The 22,816-nt window shown below is 31.1% G+C and overlaps 2 protein-coding genes across 3 annotated transcripts in view; one reads left to right on the top strand and one right to left on the bottom strand.

Moving 5' to 3' along the window:
• LOC140449472 (uncharacterized) overlaps positions 1 to 19,120 on the bottom strand; it is a 36,178-nt gene extending 17,058 nt beyond the window's left edge. The window contains exon 1 of one of the 2 annotated variants that reach the window (XM_072542653.1): positions 18,738 to 19,120. The gene's annotated coding sequence lies outside the window, so the exon portion shown is untranslated. Of the gene's footprint in view, positions 207 to 18,737 lie in introns of those variants that run through there. The other variant, XM_072542652.1, reaches the window with a different exon arrangement.
• On the top strand, positions 2,570 to 22,754 carry LOC140449473 (uncharacterized). The gene is made up of 2 exons (XM_072542654.1): positions 2,570 to 2,819; positions 19,870 to 22,754. Exons 1-2 carry the CDS (start codon positions 2,660 to 2,662, stop codon positions 21,093 to 21,095), a joined length of 1,386 nt encoding a protein of 461 aa, XP_072398755.1. The 5' UTR covers positions 2,570 to 2,659; the 3' UTR covers positions 21,096 to 22,754.
• The last annotated feature ends 62 nt before the right edge of the window (positions 22,755 to 22,816 follow it).

The raw sequence follows: 22,816 nt of genomic DNA on the forward strand, positions 1-22,816 counted from the left end.
CACATAGGATTAGAAATAAACTTGGAATAATTAAAACACTTCGTAAGTAACTAAGGGATGGAAATTGACGAACTTCAGTATTTTGTATCTTACATATTAGCATGTTTTTGTTTATATTTTTATCGTAAGTTTACATCCTTAATACGCAATATAAAACATTTTAACCAAACGTCATGAGGGTACAGGATATAAAAATATTTTGACAGTTGTAGTAATAGACAAACAAAACATCGAGCACATATGTTTCTTCTTCCGGTTTTACTGTCTTTTACAGCATATTACATCAACCATTTGTCATTTACCACGTTATCGAGGGATGACAAGTATTTTCGCGTACGTAAAGAGTACAAAACCACGAAAAGTACCACACTGTACTGTATGGGAAAAGCACTGTAAATTTAGGATGTCGTGAAGACTAAAGTACAAACCAACAGTCATCTATATAAGTTGAGTACCTACATAATTAACGTTTTAATGACGATTAAGGCAATACCACACATTCATATAGTGTCCAAAAGAATATTCGCGATGTTTACATCTGCGGAGCAAAAATATTTTTCCATATTAAAGGGGATTCAGATAGACCCATTGGTCAGACAAGAAGAACAAGGTTCCTTGATAACATGACAAAATGGTTCTTGTTAATATAAAACCTAATAACAGTTTGCAGTATAAATATATTTGCTCCGTACGTAACATTACTGTATCTCATAGTTTTCTATGAAATAATTTAAATACGTGATAACAAAAGCTCAGCAAAAAAAATATTTTAGAATTCTATAGTAGGTATCACAAAATTGCATCAAATGTAAATAACCTACAGTTTCTTTTTGCAGTACCAGTTTTATTTTTTCAACGGAATGTGGTTGGATGTTAATAAGTTAAAAGACACGAGGCCATTGGCAAAGATTCCATTCCAAGATGTATGACTTGCATCTCGGGACAGCCAGTGCGGAGACTTGAAATTTTTTATTAAGTAATATTGATTTATATTAATATTAATTAATAATTATCTATTAATTCAAAATATTCAAAAATTTGGACAAAAGACAATAAGTTTCAATACGTCCGAACAAACTGAATTTTGTTTTACTAGCCAAAAATTCTAAACATTGTTACATTTTAAACACAGAATATTTATTCTGTGTTTTAAACTTGTTCAAAATAAACAACTAAACTGATCCAGTTTTCATTCGAGACGGTGAAATATTCAAAACATGGAAGGGATATTCAAAACTCCGATTAGCTGCACTGGCTATATATAAATGTCAATGTCATCTGTGGTTTGGTTTGGTTTGGTTATAGTGATGTGCTTAGAAGTTATTTTTAAATAACCGTTATAACCGTGGAAGTTATTTTCGGATAACTGTTATTTTAAACAGTTATCAGTTATTTAAGTTATTCAAGTCAAAATCTGACCAAGTTCTTCTTGGAAGTCCCAATATTTATATAACCGGCTTAGAGTTTGTCCTTGAATAAGGGTTATAAAACAAAATTTGTCTATTTTTATACCTCTAGGTAAAAATATTTATAAAATTTTAGATATAACTAAAATTGAATCCTTGAACACGTGTTTACGTGTTATTTTAAATAACACATTTTAAATAATTAAATGGTTTTTTAAATAATTACAGAGTGGTACAAACAAAAATTACTAATCCATTTATCCATTGCCTGTTATTCTCCTTATTTCTATTATTGACATCATATAACAATACAATGAATTTGCATTGTTTGTTGACATTAATTTTGATTTCGAAATAAGAAAAGGATAATAAAATACTTCCTTGAATTACATTCCGAATCCGGAAATTGTTTAGAATTCTACCTTTTGCAATGTATCTTTGCAATTGATAACGAAAAAAATTTTTAATGTTTTTTATTTATGTCTAAATATTAAAATTTCAATAATGTTAAAAAGTGCAGAATAATTTAAATTCTGCTGTCTTAAGATCATCAATTTTTTTTTGCTCGATGCTTAAGATTAATATATACCTATTTTAGTTTGATATTAACAGTATTCAGGTTAGGTACATACATACTCCCAAAAAGATAAATAAGTGGTCACTAAATAATTACTACGTATTATGTCGTAGGTATCTACATCTACGGATATTTCTTACTCTCGCTTCTAAAACGTAATACGTGATTTCGCATTTTAACTGTCTGAATAACCGTGTACCAGAATAACCGTCTATCAGAATAACTGGCTATTTTTTTAATGCTAACGCTAATCTTTCCAGTAACTTACTTAGTAGTTACTCCAGTAACGTACATTAGCGTTAAAATATTGACTGTTATTCTCTGGTATACGGTTATTCACTGGTAGACGGTTATTCAGGCAGTTAAAATGCGGAAAGTAGGCATAAGAAGCGAGTAATACCGGACTGAGCTCGGTATGTTGCAATACTATTAACAGAATAATCGTTTACTCAAGTAACTGACTTGATATAAAAAATAACTGAATAACTGGTAACTTATTTATTGGATAACTATTAGTCACTGTTATTTGTCAGTAACCAGTTATTAATAACAGTTCCTGTTATATCGTCACTTCTCTATTTGGTTAAGTTGTTAAGTTTAAGCAAAGAATATACACGATTCTTTGGTTTAAGTTTAAAACAAAGTTGTTTTGATTAGCAGGTGACTATAATTAATAATGGATAATAAGGTAGAAATTAAAAAAGAACTTGAGGGCTATGATAATGGATTTAGTAGTGCAGACGTACAATATATGAAGAGTGAGTTATCCACAGAAGTAGATGTAGATATAAAAGATGTTAAAGATGTTAAAAAGGAAGCACATGAAGATGATTCAGGTGAGACATTAAATTAAAGATGAGAAATGTAACGCCAAATATAAACAAGATGAAATAAACATATATTAAAAGGAAGTTATACACTACTGCCCAAAATTAACACACCACCTTAAATGTACCATGAGTTTGAAGCTATTTCTCTTTTGAAGGGATGATTGGATTTTGATGACTGTTTGCTCACAGTATGGGTTTATTTCTAAATAATCACTGTACTAATGTTTCCTAAAAAATATCAATGTTTTACCTGTATATGGGGTGTAAAAATAAAGTTGTGTTCTTTTATCAAATTTTTCAATACCCTGCGGAATTTACTAGAAAGAAACACTACATATTATTAATATTTCAAGATAGTCTCATCCTTTCTCAAGATTTTGGTAAAAAAAGTATCTCTATTATAAAATATACAGAACTTTAAAAGAAAACAAGTTTTTATTAACATTTAAAGAAAAGAAAACACTGTTTACATAAGCTTGATTGACATATACAACTAGAGCCTAAAAAACATAACCTGAGTATTCTTTAACAATTTCTCCTGACAAAAAGAATTAATAACGAGTATCTCCACCTCTGCATCTATTTTTTTGTTTACAGCAAGAAGGCATACTTAGAATCAATTGGCATATTTGCTCTTGTTCAACTGCATTCCAAACTTCTCTCACCATTACTTCTATCTAGTTAAGAGAGACAGGTGGTCGTTGTCAGCTACCAAGTTGGCAATCAATAATATCCACAAATTCTCTATGGGATTCAAATCAAGGTTGCAGGGTGGCCAGTTCATATTTTGGATTCCAACCTCGTCCAAATAATTACGGACTGCACCTGCAGCATGGGCATCATGCATTAAAAGAAAATTATTTACCATGTAAAGAGCATAGACAAAAAATCTGTAATATACCTTTCACTTGTTAAGGAATCTCTTCCTCTTCATTGACAATGCCGGGTCGTATGGTTGTATTCATGATAACTTCATCCTACATAAGTCAAAGTAATTGCCTGCACACATTCATCTTGGCTCAGATTTTTTAAAATTGGATCCATGTCAACTTAACTAACATACGCAAAACAGCAAAACAATTTATTGAATTGTAAACAATATTGACAGTCTAAAACTGTTCTGTCAAATTGTTTGAATTTTCATGGCTAACGAACTGCTTCCATTAATGAGTATTACAATTCAATAAAATCACATTATGCTTTGAACTTACTTTTCTTTTTTGATAATAAAGATATGAATGATTTTTTTTTACGAAAATGTTAAAAAAATGAAACTGTCTGGAAATATTAATAAGATGTAGTGTTTGGTTCTAATAAATACCACAGGGTACAATAAAATGAAAAATCAGCTTTATTTGTACACCCCGTGTATGGATAAATGTTGCATTTCCCAGAAAACATTCTTACAGTAATTACTTAAAAAAATAGACTGGCAATGTAAAAGAAAATTATGGAAATCCAATTAAGGAGTCAAAAGAAAAATAGATTAAAAATTATGGTACAGTTGAGGTGGTGCATTAATTTTGGAGAATAGAAATTCACATCATGCTTAGAACGCTCTTTTCTTTTTTGGTAATAGAGATATTGAGATGATTGTTTTAAGAAAATGTTGAGAAAAGATCAAACTCTTTCGAAATATTAATAAGATGTAACATTTATTTCTAATACATTCCACAGGGTGTTGCAAAATTAAGTAATAACAAATTTATATTTTAAATAAAAAATATGATTAATGAACTCAAAAATATTGTAAAAAGCTTGGAAATGGTTTATTAGTATCTTTATATTCTGTGTATTCATTATTTCTATTTTATTGGAAGTGGATGTTTTAAGTGCTATTTTGTAAACTTTTTAAAATATTCAATAATGACTGAAAAATAATCAAGAAACTGATCTACGTTACTTATAAGATTTTTTATGAATACTATTAATTAATTTCTTTTTTACATTTCTTTGTTTACATGTTTGTATACTTACCTATCCAACGTTATTCCTGAAGATTTTTTATCAACATTGCTACTTCAACTGCAACTATGTTGAGAACAAGAAACTATTATTATGCACTGTCACGATATAATATTACAGTTACTATAAAAGTATTGAAACTAAAAAATATTCTAAAAACAGCTAACGTAAACAATCACACACGATCTGACACAGCGATCATAACAACATGGCCGAAGTGTGGTCGTTTTAGTCCATAGATTCTAACTCGATGATTATCTAGTGAATATGAATACACAGAATATAAAGATACTAATAACTAGACTTCGGCAAATATGCAAATAAAAATGTAGAAAATATGCGCATAAATATGCACGTGTTTACCCGAAAATATGCAAATATTTTACAAAATATGCATACAAATAAATAAAAAAATCGTAAAATAGTAACAATTTTATTTAAAAAAAAAGTGTACATAACTAAATATTTCCTACTATTCATTAAGATTTACATTTATTTTAAGTAACTACATCATTTTTAAGTATGAATAAACTTATTTAGAATTATGGTAACAATAAATGACCAAGTGGTGTTCAAAATTTTCTAACAAAAACTTGTGGCTTCTGTCTGAGTACATATATTTATATATGGAAAAACTTCGTTCAACATCAACTGATGTAACGGGAGCATTTTTCAAACTAACCAAAACATTTGGTTCTAAATTAATTGTTTCCGAAATATTTCCAGCTAGAACACTGACTACTTCAGAAAGAATATGGTAACCTTTATTTTTTTCCATAGTAGCTTCAAATTTTTTTAAAATATCTTTTCCAATATTACCTCTAACGTTCCGACAACATGACGCAAATTCTTTTATTAATGCTGTACTTTCGAACAATGACAGTTTTGGTGATTCTAACTGAGTAATTGTTTTTTGAACAAAACTAAAATTTGATTTTATAAATGAAAGTTCTTGTTGAAGCAAGTTACTCTGAAAAGTTTGTTTAGAATCCAAAAGAGATTGGGAACTTTCATCTGTTAACGTATCAATTATGTTCTTTATTTTAACAAAATGATCTGCATAAAAATTAGCTGCTTCTAACCATGTTCCCCATCGCGTTAAAATAGGTTGTGGTGGAAGAGGAATGTTAGGTAGCATTTCTTTATAAAGTTGAATTCTTATAGGAGATTTAAGAAATACTTTTTTGACACTGGATATCATGGTATTTACAAGAGGAAACTTTTTTCGTATTTCCTCTGGCAACTCTGTTTAATCCATGCGCTACACAAGTAACATGTATTAAATCTGGGAAAAATATTTTTAAATTTTGTCCTGCTTTCACCATATAAGGAGCAGCATCCGATAAAATAAGCGGTAATTTATTAGAAGGAATAGTTGTCGGAAGAAAAAAAGTTGCTAATGTTTCTTGTATAAAACGCGAAATTGTTAAAGCATTTGTTTTCTCAAGTTGCTGGCATGAAATAAGATCAGATTTTGGTAAGGTATCTTCTTTAAGAACACCAATCAATAAATGAGCAATATTCTTTCCTGAGGAATCAGTGGTTTCGTCTACAGATATGTAAAAATAATTATCTGCAATTTCTTCCTTAATATTAATTAACACCGACGAGTATAGCCCGTTCACATTATTTCTTCTTAGAGACCGATCACTTGGAACATTAACTTTGCAATATTTTTTTAGAAACGAACTAAAATTTACATTTGCTAATTTTGAAAGCGGTATGTTTGCAGACACTAATGCGCGACACAAGTCTTCATTAAAAGTTTCTTGCTCATCTAATTTTTTTGAAGTAGATTGGAAACATTTAGCCATTGAAGTTTGATGTTTTCCTCTTATTTTTCCTTTTTTTGCAATGTGTGAAGCAGTTCTCACATGTTGGTCTATCTGAAATTTCTTCTCACATGCTATCTATAAATAAAAATAAAAACCTTTATTTTAACCCAACCTTTAAAATATAAAAATATACAAGGTGTTTTTGGTTAATCAAATAACTGGTTTGGAAAAAAAAACACTCGCTAAGTGTTTTAAATGCAGTATTAATCCACAAATTAGTTTTTGTTACTAACCATTAGTACATCATATAACTTATTTTAAAATTCAACAAAAATTTTTTTTTGTTAATTCAATTACAATAAAAATAATTGTGTTTTACAATAGCTGACTTCATAAAAAAAAGTAAAGGTGAAAAATTTTTCTAAATACACACCATTGTATTGTACCATGGACAATTTTTTCTCACTAAAGGAAGCTATTTTTCATTTAAAAACAACCTACGAGTACTAAATTTCAAGTAAATACGTTTATTGGTTTTAAAGTTATTGTTGTTATTAACTAAAAGAATTTAATTTTTTTTAATTTTAACACCCTGTATCTCGAAAAGTAAATAAGTTTGACCCCTCATTAACTATATCGTTTTGTTCAATTTTTCGAGAAGTATCTACAGTCAAACGTTGTAAGTGTCATTTGGAAACACCCTGTATGTATGAAATATTAGATATTTAATAGAAAATATTAGATACTTACAATTTTGCCACAGACTGAACAGTAGATTTTTCCCATATCCATAGACAGCTCTTTATAAGGTTTAATCCAAGTTGAAGCACTGGTTGTTTTAGGCATTATAAAATCACAATCTTCCTTTTTGTTACGCACAACGAGTGTTTACGCTTTGAATATCAAAACAAAAATGATTTACAAATCTGAGCATCAAATTAGAAATGTTTAGGTACCTAATTCAATAAACTGGGAGATTTTGGAAAATCCCTAAATTAGGAACAAAACTATTATCCGTTTACCTGCTGTTAAGATACAATAAATTGTAGATAGATTTGGGGATTAGATCATAAAATGCAAATGAGCGAACCCTTAGCGATTATCCAATAACTGAATGCCTCAGTGACCGAGACTTTGCACAATATGCAAAATATGCAATATGCATATTTGCCGAAGTCTACTAATAACAATTTCTTATGGGGTGTGAATCTGTCCTTTGAGTTTACTCCTCCTAGTTTAAAAACAGAGCATATCTTTTTATTACACAGCACATGCAATAAATCATTATATGATTTGTTTGTATAAAATCCAGTGAACATAACATTTATTTCAACTTCAATTTCCAGGAATATTTGGCTTTAGTATATATTTAATGATAATAAAAATCGATATTTACTGAAGTAACATGATATGTAACATAATGTGGTAGACTCTTTGTAGATACATATCACCATTTGGACAGCGAAGTTGATAGTCATAGTCATACTTTATTGATCCTTTAAGACATTCAAAATAATGTATAGGGTGCGACACTACAGAATTCAGTATAAAAAAACATTAATGTGTATAGTACATACAATATTCACAGTGTAACAAAATTCACAAAACATAAAATATATAAAATAACAATTTTACAAGTAAAATATGAAGCTACTGCAGTTTGTCCCCAAGATATTCATTTATAGAATAATAAGCCTTTCTTAAGAGTAAATCTTTAAAATTTTTCTTAAATGTAGAAGAAAGTGGTATTTCTTTCAAGGTTGTTGTCAAATGATTGTATAAGGTCTGTCCCATATATATGAAGCAATTTTGAAATTTTGATAATCTGTGTTTAGGAACTCGTAAAGATTCAGTACTTCTTGTATTATAATAGTGATTGTCTGAATTTACTGGAAATGTATTGATTTCCTCTTTTACACACAATAAACATTTGTAGATATACAGTGATGAGTGTCTTACCACCCGGCAAAATAGCGGAAAGGATAGAAGACAGATTAAGTTGTGAGATAGTATGAGATAAAGCTAGTTCTTGACGTGGCTATTTCACTTTAGTCATAATTATACGGATGACCTCGAAAATATTTTATTTTAATAATTTCTGATGTTAGAATAAATGATTGAATAAATTAAGATATATTATAGTAAAAAACATTAATTATTAGCAATTTTAAATTATTAATTTTTAAGTTTATTTAATAATAAAAATAACTTAACTGAAATATTTGATTAAACTAAAGGTAGGTATGTTCTATCCTAAAACAATTGTGTGTGGAATTGGCGTAATAGTTAGAGACGTGATCTAGTGACAAGAAGATTGGAGGTTCAATTCACACCAAGGATAAAATTTTTGTTTTAGTCAATCAAAAAATAATAGAAAATATGATACATATTAGGTAAAAAGTTTTCGAAAAACTCATTATTTACAATTTATTCTTATTCCAATGTTAAAAAATAGAAATACAAAATAATTCAATTTCAGTTTTACAGTCTTCAGTTATGATTGCAAAATAATCAGGTTAAGACTGTTTAATGCCAAATCCATCACTAAACTCTCAGTGTTAATATCAATTCCTCTGTACAGGTAATGATTTTCAAAACAATTAACAACATTGTAATGGATGCGCGCGAACAGCTGCCTACTTTACAGCTAAAAAAATCATCAAGCCATCAAAAATAATAACATACCGAGAAGTGTTTTTGCACGGTAAACAGAAACTTTTTATTGAAAAAACAATTCGTGAAAATGGTTTTAACGGTCGAGGAAAAAGTGCAAATTGTTGTCTGGCATGTGAATGGATTATCAGACAACATGATTAGACAACAATTTGTAAATATGTTTCCAAATAGGCCGGCTCCAGCACGATCAACAATTCAGTCTATTATACGTAATTTTTTTACTTATGGATCCGTGGTCACTCCAAGAGGAGTTAGTAGACGAAGGGAGGTAAATCCAGATTTGGAACTAAGGGACACTTTGATTTGTGCAAGTATTGAGCAAAATCCTACCCAATCAACATCTCGTCTCGGAGAACAATATGGAATTTCAAGATTTAGAGTAGGTAAATTTTTTGAAAAGATATGGATACCGTCCCTATAAACTTCATAAATCCAACGAACAATTCCCTGGGGATCAATATAGACGTTTAGAATTTTGTCAAACTGCAATGGAAATGTCACATCAAGATGAACATTTTTTAGAGAACGTTTTGTTCACCGATGAATGTACGTTTTCATTGCAGAGCCGTCACAATTCAATGAATGCTCGGTATTGGTCTCAAGGAAATCCTCGTCAGAATTATGTCGCTCGTACCCAGCGTCCTCGAAAAGTAAATGTTTGGGGAGGCATAATAGGGAATCATGTCATTGGTCCATTTTTTATAGACGGTATGTTGACTGGGCGGAAATACTTGGAACTTCTGCAAAATCAAATTGTCCCAGCCCTTCGTAATTTACCAATACCTTTCGATTCCATATGATTTCAACACGATGGTTGTCCCGCACATAATTCTCGCATCGTCAGTGAATATCTCAGTGCGACTTTTCCTAATCGATTGATTAGTGGCCACGGAGATATTTTTTGGCCTGCAAGATCACCTGATCTTGCACCTTGTGATTTTTTTATGTGGGGATATATCAAGTCCAAGCTATATGGAATTGAAGACGATAGGCCTAATTCTCTCCAAGAATTAAGAGAAAAGATCTCTGATTCAATGAGAGGTATTAGTCCAGAAACATTAACTAATGTTAGACGAAACTTTTATAATAGATTGGGTTATTGTTCTGCTGCTAATGGAGGCTTATTCGAACATTTATTGTAAATACATTTCATTAGAATAATTTTTTTTTATTTTTATAGAATTTCTACCTATTTAAATATTTTTGGAAGTACATTTATTTAGAACGTTCTTTTATGTTTGAAGAATTATTACTTTATTTTCGAAAGTACGACATTGTTTTTTCAATAAGATTTTCATGTTTTACTATAAACACTTCTAATAAAAACTGAAATAAATGTCTAGTGATTTAAAGCAAAACGATATAATGTCTGCATAATTTCAAATTTTTAAAAAAGTAAAACCTTCATGTGTGATTTGAACCCTGAGCGCCTGCATGAGAATATCGTGACTTGAACTCTGATCCATCAAACTTTTATATTTCTTCAGTGACAGTTTGGGATATTGTTCTGCTGCTAATGAAGGCTTCTTTGAACATATTGTAAATACGTTTATTTACAATATTTTTTTTATTTTTGTAGAATTTTTACTTATTTAAACATTCTTTAAACGTTCTTTTAATTTTGAAGAATTTTTACTTTATTTTCGAAAGTACGGCTATACTTTTTTTTTCAATAAAATATTTGTGTTTAAGTTTAAACACTTCTAATACTAGTAACGACTGACATAAATGTTTAACGATTCAAAGCAAAACGATCTCTGCATAATTTCAAGTTATTAAAAAAAAAAAAAAAAGAAAACCACATGTGGGTTTTGAACTCTAATCGTCTGCGACGTCTTTGTCGAATTCTTACCACTAATCCACGAAGGATAGTGATTATTCCGCGACAAGAGTGTATGAAACTCCTCACATCATAATAGAAATTATTCTTGGTTAATAATTTAAAACTTTAGATTAAATAATTACTATTAATAAAATATATTTTATTCACATTTTTGCTTTATTGTGGTCAATCAGTTTTTACTTTATGTGAAATTAAAAAATGGAAATACGTCACACATACGTTACACATAATAATTATGACCGAGGTGATTTAGCTCGAAGCTAACGTCTAAAGGTTTGAGACTATCGATTTATAATGTTAATTATAGGTTTCTACCGATTATTTCCCACCTCTACTACTTTCATCTCTTTTTATTTCACAACGTATTATATTTTCTATCTTTTGCGTTATTTTGCCGGTTCTTAAGGCACTCATCACTGTATAGGCAGTAGAAAGCTAAAATGTGATGTTTAATAAAAATTGTTTTACAAGATTGTTGATAATCCAAATTAAAAATTTTACGGATAATTTTTTTTGGGTTAAGAACACTTTGTTACTATCTACTGAGTTCCCCACAAAATTACATTATAGCACATGAAGCTGTAAGCAAGGCTATAATAAACGTTCATTAATGCCGACATGGGTAGTGTATTTTTAATTCTAGATATAGCATAAAAAGCTTTATTCAATTTCATGTTCACTGAATTCACTTCACAATATTGTTTCTATCGTGGATGGTTAGGATATAGTCATAGGTAGATAAGTTGTAGTATGAATGAAAATAAATAATTTCCGTTTTGTGTATAAAGCAGTCAAGAACAGTCTTCATTGTCATTTTTAATTCCTCAAGTGTACATGCAGAGACTATTAACAAGGTATCATCAGCAAGCATTGATATTATAAGTGCCCTTATGTGATCTGGTAGGTCGTTAATAAAAATTAGGAATAATTATGGTCCCACGGATCCCTGTGGTACTCCATTTTTTTGTCGTGTATGGTTCTGATCTTGATTCTTTCATTTTAACAACACTCTTCCTGTCACTTAAGAAATTTATTACTCATTCTAGAAATATCCCTCTAAAACCAACGTTATATAATTTATTGCGAATAAATGTTATGTCTAAGCGGTCAAAAGCTCGTGATAGATCAAAAAATATTCCTGCCACGTGGTTTCTACTATCTAATTCATCATAAATACGCTCAAACAAGCTGCATGCAGCCGTGAGTGTTGACTTTTTTAATCCAAAGCCGTGTTGGTTTGGAGTTAATAAATTCTTCTATAAAATTTAACATTCTGTTGTGTACAACCTTCTCTATTACTTTGGACATTATGCTAAGGACAGATACTGGTCTATAATTTGAAATATCATGAGGGTCATTCTTTTTGAAGATTGGAATAACTTCTGCCATTTTAAATATGGATGGAAATTCACCATTTCTTCACTAAAGTTAGAGACAGCTAATGTTTTGAATTTAATATCAGCTTTGATGTAGATGCTGGATCCTCCATGGATATGGCACTTTCGACAAAAATATGAGGCGATGTTGTATCCATTCAGGGTCATTAATTGGATGTTTTCTTCAGTACACCAATGTTCTGATAGACAAATTATATCAGGTGTTTCTTGCAATATTGTTAACACTTCAAGTTTGAGTAAATTATTTGTCAAAGATTGAGCATTTAGTTACAATATTTTTAAACAACCGTTTGGTGGTGATAAAAGTAACGATTCTCTTGGATTTACTTGACTAAAAACGAGTTTGGTCTATCTTCTCCAGTTGACACTCCTCTATTGTGATGCTCTCGATCTAAAAATCTTCTTTCTAATCTAAAGTTTAATCGGTCAATCCCAATTTTTTTCGGCCAAAAAGCAGGATTGTAAATTTCTTCCCTTAAGTCAGGTAGTACACCTATCATAAAACATTTATTATCCCTTCTTTTATGGTCAGTTGGTAACGATTTTACTTGTATATCCTCACAGTTTGTCTTAGTTATTATGAAACTCTTAATGTGGTCCGCATTTACCCTATCCGGAACTTTTGAGGTGAATAGCCTCAATTTTTTGTCTGGTTTTTCGGATTTTCCATGAAAATCCTTATCACCGATTCCAGTTCCCAATATTTTCCTGCGTCTTTTTGTCACAATCTGATATCCTTCATTGTTCGTTTTATTCTCTGAACTCCTCGTTGTGATATGATTAAAATTCATTTGTGCTTTCCTTATTCTCAACAGTTAAATTTGTAATGTAGTCACATATTTGATTGGTTTGAATTTCCATTAATTGTGCATTTAATTGGTTTGTATTAATTCTTGAAATGCCCTGTATATTGGAATTCCTTTCAACATGTTTGGTGTTTTTATCATTACAATTTTTATTTGATTTTTATTATTTGTTTTGTATTTAGAATTCGTTAACTGGACACTGTGCTACGTCCCCTACTCTGTTTAAAATATTCTTGGAAAAGACACTCAAACCATGGAGGAGAAAGTGCGAAGGAATGGGCATACCAGTAAGAGACTAATACCTATACACCTTAAGTTTTGCTGACGATCAAGTAGTCATCGCACAAGATGAAGAAGATCTCAGCTTTATGCTCAGAAAACTAGAAGAAGAACATAAAAACAACGGAATGGAAATAAACTTAGAGAAAACCGAATACCCAACAACAGAAAACAAGGATATGAGAAACCTAGAGATAGACGAGGGAAGACAAATAAATGGAACAGATAAATTCAAGTATTTAGGAACCATAATATCGAACCAGGGAACAACAGAAGAAGATATAAACAACAGACTGAGACAAACAAGAAACTGTATAAGACAACTAAACTCAGTGTTGTGGGATAAGAACATTACGATAAAGACAAAAAAGAGAATATATAATACCATGACAAGAAGTATCCTGACATATGGGTCCGAAAACTGGACAATAAACAAGAGAAATAGAGGTAGAATAAGAGCAGTAGAAATGGAGTTCCTGAGGAGAAGCTGTAGACTTACAAAAAGAGACAGAATTGAAAACGCAGAGATTAAGCGGAGAATGGGAGTGCAATCAGACATAATGGACTATATAGAGGAGAAGAGACTATCCTGGTACGGCCACGTCAGAAGAGCGGACAGAGGACGCTGGATAAACAAAATCACAGAATGGAGCCCGATTGGAAGAAGAAAGAGAGGAAGACCCTGAAGGTCATTCAGAGATGAAATCGACGAGGCTATGGAGAAAAGAACCCTGCGAGATGGAGACTGGAATGACAGGGAAAATTGGAGAAAACGGTTGAGTGAAGGAAGACAGTGAAAACTGTGGAAATCCTTAGTAGTAGTAGTAGTAACTGGACACTGCCCGTCTTATCTTCATTACCTTGAGTTTTTATTAAACCCTCATTAACGGTTGTGTTAAGTTTTTGTGTGATTCTGGTTCTGGTTATTTCTGATTTCAACAAATTTAATTTTTCTAGCAAATGTTCATTATTTGATTTTAACAGATTATTGTTATTTAATAATAAATTGTACTTGTCATCTTTTTCAGCTAACAACCTTTTTAACCACTGAATTTCGATGATTCGATAAATCATTCGATGGGTTGTCCATCACTATTTTGGCGACAAATTACACGTGAATCCCCTATTTCACTTTGTTATAATTCACTTTGTTTTTCACAGCACATGAGATGTGATAACTATTTCCACATATTATACAAACGAGTGTTTTATTAGGCTTAGTTTGACAACATTTTATTGTATTCTCTTCAAAATCTACCTCTCTTACTGCAGAAAGAGGTGACGGCACATTTTTACTTTCCGTCATCTTGAATGTCTTCCCCGTAAGTAAATCTTGTCTTGATAAAATAGTAAGTTGCAAAAGGTAAATTTGTTTCTTTTAGATTGGTTATTACTACATTTATTTCTTATCGACTTATTTATTTTTATTCTTGATGTTGAGTTTATGCAATTTTTATCTTGCATTACAAAAAAAAACAAATTTTTATAGTTACATTTTTATTTTACGTTTTTCCGAAACCAACAATAAAATGGAAGCCAATAATACATCACCTAAGCATTCATACCACAAACAACAACAAATAAGTCAACATGCTGAAGCAATCATATTAAACAAAAGTGAAATAGTTCAGATTGAACAAAAACCTTACAAGTGTGAAACTTCCGCTATAATTTTTACTGTAGCACATAGTTTAACAAAACATTTGCGAACACATACTGGAGACAGTGGCGCACCCAGGGGGGTTTTGGGTGTTAAACACCCCCCCCCCCCCCGCAGGACCCTATTCCGACACTGTTACTCACACATTTTAAGGGCTCAAAATGGAGGTAGCACCATAAAAAAATTTCGATGACCAACCAAAAACCCCCCTCCCCCAGAGGAAAATTCTAGGTGCGCTACTGACTGGAGAAAACCATTACGAGTGTGAAATTTGCTTTAAAAGATTTACTGTAGCAAGTTATTTTAAAATAATGTAACGAATACATACTGGGGAGAGACCTTACAAGTGTCAAATTTGTTTTAACCTTTTCACTGTGGGAACCGGATATACACGTAAAATAATTTCGTGCCCGTACAACGGGAACCGGCTAAATACGCGTACCCTTTTTCGGCATTCGCTGCGGAAACCGTATGCATCAGATACTGCTTACGTATTGTATATTGCCTATAGAAAAGAGTTACGCATATTGTATCAGAATTTACAATACATTTAAAAATCTTATGCTTCACTGCGGGAGCCGTACAAATCCGCACCTTTTTACACAGGCACGCACTACAGGGATTTACTTATAAAATCTTAGGATTCCCTTTCGCCGTATTTATGTACGATAGTTTTTAGCAGCGTATTTTAATTTATTTTCTTTAAAAATTGAATTGTGTGAATTACAGCTGCTGTTAAACCTATTTGAAAAATAGGAGAAAAACTGTCGAATTATGAGTTTTAGTAAACACAATAGAATTGTTATCATATTTCACAGAATGGTTAACAAGTAAGAAATATTCAAATTGACATAATTTTATTACCTATTGCATTAATTAGCTAATAGTAAAGACGGTTCGAGACAGCTTGTCATATTGTAGGGTATTTTTAAACGATTTTTATTAACTACCTGAAATTTAAGATATAAATATTTTAATATTATTCAAGTTGGACCGGAATGAAAGACTTATTGTTGTCAAAACATATTTTTTGGATTAGTTCTATAATAAAAAGAATTCATAATACTTGACCATTTGAAAAACCTTTTCGGATAATAATATTTTATGAATATTCAAAGAAGACGTAAACTACAGACTTGATAATGTTAAGATTATTTCTTTTAAGCCACAAATGAATTCTGCATCTCTCCTCCGGTTTGCGTGCAGCGTCTATTTCTATTATGATTATAGTGTTGTACACCATTCTGTACTAGTAGTGTATTTTTTTTACAAAAATAAGTGGGTGCTTCTTGAATTTAGATTTCTTATACATTCTTGGCTAATAAAAGCAATTGCTGAGTGAAGTGGCTCGTATACGCAAAATCTTAGCGAAAGTGAACTATATGAAATTTTAATGGAAAGTGACAATGAGAATGAGTGTATTCTTGAAGAATCTGATGCAGAAAGTGATGAATCTGGAGAAGAAAATGATAATGAAGAGACTCTACCATCATCAACACAGGTTAGTGAAAATAGTGCTTTAACTTTGGAATCTACTTCTCTTCAACAAGCTAAACGTCGTAAATGTGAAAAGATTCCGTTATATAAATGGGAAAAGGGAGATCTACAACCAACAGTTCATAATTTTAATGACAATACATCATAGTGTTTGAGTGTTTCGTAGTTTCAAAACATTTTTTTCTTTGACTTTTATGAAAGCAATGGTTGTTGAAATTAACAATTTTTACAAATTCGTTGTGGAACATAGTGATATTGAACAAAATTCTAGTTGTCGCAACAAATTGGAAAGACACTGATGTGGATGAAGAGTATTGTGTTCTAGCTTTGTCGTTCCTTACATTGTCGTTGTTACGTTTTTCAGATAACAATAACGTTGACAAAGAAAACTCCCTTTTTAAGCTGCGAATCGTTATAGACCATTTAAAGACCGTTTTTCGTAGATTTCTTTATCCATTCAGAAACATTTGTATAGACGAAAGTTTGATGCTTTATAAGGGAAGGCTAGCATTTAAACAGTATATACCCTCTAAAAGGCACAGATTTGGAATTAAATTCCACGTTTTATGTGACTGTGAGACAGGCTACAATTTGGACTTTATCATTTATACTGGGTCTAATACTGACATTAAAATCTCTGATAAAGACCTAAAAAAAAGGCATAGTCTGTAATGTGCCTCTGTACATTACGCCATGTTTTGAAAAATACCATTGTATAACAAATTTTACATTTTCTTTTTAATATAGTCAAAACTTTTATTTATATTTTGCATTTGAATGTTTTGTGTACCATTTTTTTGTAGTTTTTTACCTTGTTGCTACAATTACTAATAATAAATAAAATAATGATAATTTTTCAGTATATTTAATTTTTTTTATTTTTCAAAAATCTAACAGCAACAAATTTATAGTTACTTGTTACTTCTACTAAATTGTAAATACAGTCCTGAATACACTGTATTGATACACTGCGTGAACCGTATTTATACGCCATAGTACTTCATCGACTGACTTCGGCAACCGTGTTGATCAGCACGGGCATGAAACAGCCGTACCAGAAACCATACTACTTTTATAACTAGCCGCAGTGAAAAGGTTGCATTTTTCGCAGAACTATAATTTGATAAGACATAAAAAATGATGAAAAGTGTGAAATTTGCTTTAAAAGATTTGGTGTAGCATATTATTCAAAAAAGCATTTGCGGACACATACTGTGGAAAACTCTTACGAGTGCGAAATTTGCTTTAAAACATTTACTATACTAAATTCACTTAAAAGAAAAGTAGCGTGTCAACAAATACATGCACAGAACACGTGAAACCTGATGTTTATATAATCGTACAGGGTTGTATTAAGATTATAGCAGTCTATACTATCTGAATTTGAAATGAATTAATTTATAATTTTTAGGATTACTGTTAAAATAATAGTAATCAATGATTAATCTTCCAAAGAAGTATACTTAAATATTAGTTTTTGAAAACTGTCATTCACAAATCATTAGTTAATTGTGATATTAATTAAAAGGCAAAAAACAGAAAGTTGTTTTTATACATTTTACGCTTTAAGACCAATATTTGGAAATAAGTAATAATATTATCATTAATGATATAAAAAAGACCTATTCTTGTGTAAAAGTTAGAGAAAATACTTATACATATATTATTGGATAGATTACATTATCATTACCTAATGAATAAATTTAAATTTCAATTTACTAACGTTTGTATTTTGAGAACGACTTCTAAAGTGGAAATTGAAACGTCAATAAGCTAATTTTAACCCTAAATTGTGGTTTATTCCAATTTAAATATTAATTACTTTAAAATGCCACAAGAAAATAGCTTCAGAACAAAACTTAGTTTAGTAAAATACGTATTTAGTTATTAGAAAAACATTATATCTGTAAGGAAAATATTTTAAATTATTGTATGACAAATATTTAAATTCATTGAAAATAAAGGGAGAATTTAACAACTTCTCAGTATTACACATGATCTGATAAACATGTTGAAAAATGAATACTTGCTACATGTAAGTGTATTTTTAACATTCGTCTTAAATCGTGGGTCCAATAATGTAACCAAATCTAATAAACTGCACTGCTCAATTGGATCTAATCTGGTAAATTCTTTAAGATCTTTGACTTTTAGTTTATGGCAAATGGGTAACTTGCCATCTGGACTTTTTATGAAACACTTGCATGTAGTTGTCTTATTACGATTGACTCCAGTTTTTGGGCAACGGCTGCGAACAGGATTTAACTCTAGGAATTGCTGTATAAAGGTGTCTTGTTGAACTTTCTCTTCATTTTTATGAAAAGCTTTATAAAATGCCATCACATCCGCAATATTGAGTTTTGTGCACTGGTAGGCTCTCCCGTCGTGCTGGCATTTTAGGCGTCTTCGTTTCACCATACCTATAAATAAATTAAATTCACATTCTATTTTAGATATCTAGTAATTATACGTAAATCATTTTTTGAATATAAAAAACAATGAAAATTATACATGTTCCCTGCATTTTAACAAAACTGCCTAGCATGTTGCACTCACGACGGATGACATGTTTTCTTCCATGTAGATCTAAAAATATACTAACCTCAGCTCTTTTCTCACATTTCTCGCCCATTTCTCTGAATGTGCGACTCTTTTTCTACACTTTGTAGGCGTTAATAATTCTGATGTTCCTCGATTTATTACTAAATTGCATAAACTTTAGAAAATAATGTTCCTTTTCTCAGTTTTAACACTAGTATGACCGCCAGCTTAAAAATCACCGACCCCATGATACAATCTAGCGCTTTGATTGGTGCATAGGGTGCACCAATTGGTGGTAGGGATATTGGTTGTTTTGAAACCTACACGACCGTGGAGAATGGTCGTTTTGAAATAAACAACCAATTTTCTCCATTTAATTTCAATGTGAGTTTGGTAGTTATTTTACGAAATTTATGCATAGCTGGATGCGTCTTTTTACAAGGAATCCAGTGGCATATTCAGATCAGATTGTTCAAAAAGTGGAGATTAGTCGTTTTGCATGTAGAGGTCTTATTTGTTTCTTATAGACCTATTTATTTTTATTCCTGTTGTTGAATTTATGCATTTATTTAATTGCAGTAAAAATACACATTTTTATAATCTCATTTATATTTTAGGTTGTTCTCTAATCAACAATAAAATGGAAAATACAAACACATCACCTAAACATCCATACCACAAACAACAACAAATAAGCCAACATGATGAAGAAACCATATTAAACAAAAGAGTAAAAGTTCAGATTGGACAAAAACATTACAAGTGTGAAGTTTGCTTTAAAACATTTACTTCATTAACTAAATTGAAAGTACATTTTCGAATACATACAGGGGAAAACCCTTACAAGTGTGAAATTTGCTTTAAAACATTTACTGTATCAGTGAATTTGAAAGTACATTTGCGAACACATACTGGAGAAAAACCTTACAGATGTGAAATTTGCTTTAAAACATTTACTTCATCAACTAAATTGAAATTACATTTTCGAATACATACGGGGGAAAAGCCTTACAAGTGTAAAATTTGCTTTAAGGCATTTACTATATCAAATGACTTGAAAAAGCATTTGCGGACACATACTGGGGAAAAACCTTACAAGTGTGAAATTTGCTTTAAAATGTTTACTACAGCAAATAATTTGAAAATGCATTTACGAACACATACTGGGGAAAAACCTTTTAAGTGTGAAATTTGCTTGAAGACATTTACTACAGCAGCTAATTTGAAAAAGCATTTGCGAACACATACTGGGGAAAAGCCTTTTAAGTGTGAAATTTGCTTTAAGAGATTTACTACAGCAGATACTTTGAAAAAGCATTTGTGTATACATACTGGGGAAAAACCTTACAAGTGTGAAATTTGCTTTAAGGCATTTACTAAATCAAATGACTTGAAAAAGCATTTGCGGACACATACTGGGGAAAAACCTTACAAGTGTGAAATTTGCTTTAAAATGTTTACTACAGCAAATAATTTGAAAATGCATTTACGAACACATACTGGGGAAAAACCTTACAAGTGTGAAATTTGCTTGAAGACATTTACTACAGCAGCTAATTTGAAAAAGCATTTGCGAACACATACTGGGGAAAAACCTTACAAGTGTGAAATTTGCTTGAAGACATGTACTAGAGCAGATACTTTGAAAATGCATTTACGAACACATACTGGGGAAAAACCTTACAAGTGTGAAATTTGCTTGAAGACATTTACTACAGCAGCTAATTTGAAAAAGCATTTGCGAACACATACTGGGGAAAAGCCTTTTAAGTGTGAAATTTGTCTTTTGCCGTTTTCCCAACGAGGCCATTTGATAACGCATAAGAAAGTGCATACTGGGTAAAAATCTTACAAGTGTGATATTTGCTTTAAAACGTTTACTGCATCAGATAGTTTGAAAGTACATTTGCGAACACATACTGGAAAGGAATACTGAAAGGAATAAGAAGTGACGTGCGGGAGTGTATATTTTAGATAGAATAGAACTTAGTTTAGTAAATAACGTATTTAGTTATTAGAAAAACATTATATCTGTAAGGATAAATATTTTAAATTATTGTATGACAAATATTTAAATTCATTGAAATGCTGTATACAAAGAAAAAGAGAGAATTTAAAAACTTCTCAGTATTACACATGATATGATAAATGTGTTGAAAAATGAATACTTACTTGCTACATGTAAGTGTATTTTTAACGTACTTTTTAAATTGTGAGTCCAATTATGTAACGAAATCAAATAAACTGCACTGCTTAATTGGATCTAATAAATCTTTAAGATACTGGGCCCAATTGCGTAGGATACTGGGCCCAATAAATTAAAACAAAAACTGGCGAATTAGGTGTAATAGAGAAATATACGAGCAATATAGCGAACCAACTCTAGCACAATACACTAAACTGCAGAGATTACGGTGGGCAGGGCACGTGGTCCGCATTTATGAGAATAGAATCCCCAGAAAATTACTAGATGCAAGAATGCAGGGAAAAAGACCTGTTGGAAGACCTAAAAAGAGATGGGAAGACGAAGTCGATGAGGATGCCAGGAACTGCCTGGGAACGAGTTCATGGAAAAGAACAGCGGTGAATCGAAATGATTGAAGAAGCTTGTTGAAGGATGCCAAAGCCCGATTTGGGCTGTAGTGCCATTGGATGGATGTATGGATGGTAATCTTTAAGACCTTTGACTTTTAGTTTATGGCAAATAGATAACTTGCCATCTGGACCTTTGGTGAAACACTTGTATGTAGTTGTCTTATTACGATTGACTCTAGTTTTTGGGCGACGTCTGCGAACTGGTAGGCTCTCCCGTCGTGCTGGTATTTTAAGCGCCTTCGTTTCCCCATACCTACAAATAAATTAAATTCACATTCTATTTAAATATCTAGTAATTAAATGTAAATCATTTTTTGAATATAAAAAACAATGAAAATTATACATGTTCCCTGCATTTTAACAAAACTGCCAAGCATGTTGCACACACGACAGATGACATGTTTTCTTCTATATAGATCTAAAAAATATACTAACCTGAGCCGTTTTCTCACATTTCTCGCCCATTTCTCTGGCTGTGCGACTCTTTTTCTACACTTTGTAGGCGTTAATACTTCTGGAGGTGCTTCGATTTGTTACTAAATTGCAAAAACTTTAGAAAATAATTTTCCTTTTCTCAGTTTTAACACTAGTATGACCGCCAGCACAAAAATCACCGACCACATGTTACAATCTAGCGCTCTGATTGGTGCAGAGGGATATTGTTTGTTTTGAAACCTTCACGACCGTGGAGAATGGTGATTTTGAAATAAACAACCAATTTTCTCCATTTAATTTCAATGGGGATTTGGTAGTTATGTTACGAAATTTATGCATAGCTGGATGCGTCTTTTTACAAGGAATCCAGTGTAGAGGTCTTATTTGTTTCTTATAGACCTATTTATTTTTATTCCTGTTGTTGAATTTATGCATTTATTTGATTGCAGTAAAAATACACATTTTTATAATCTCATTTATATTTTAGGTTGTTCTCTAATCAACAATAAAATGGAAACTACAAACACATCACCT

This window comes from Diabrotica undecimpunctata, chromosome 9, assembly GCF_040954645.1.
Source record: "Diabrotica undecimpunctata isolate CICGRU chromosome 9, icDiaUnde3, whole genome shotgun sequence".
Taxonomy (NCBI): Eukaryota; Metazoa; Arthropoda; class Insecta; order Coleoptera; family Chrysomelidae; genus Diabrotica; species Diabrotica undecimpunctata.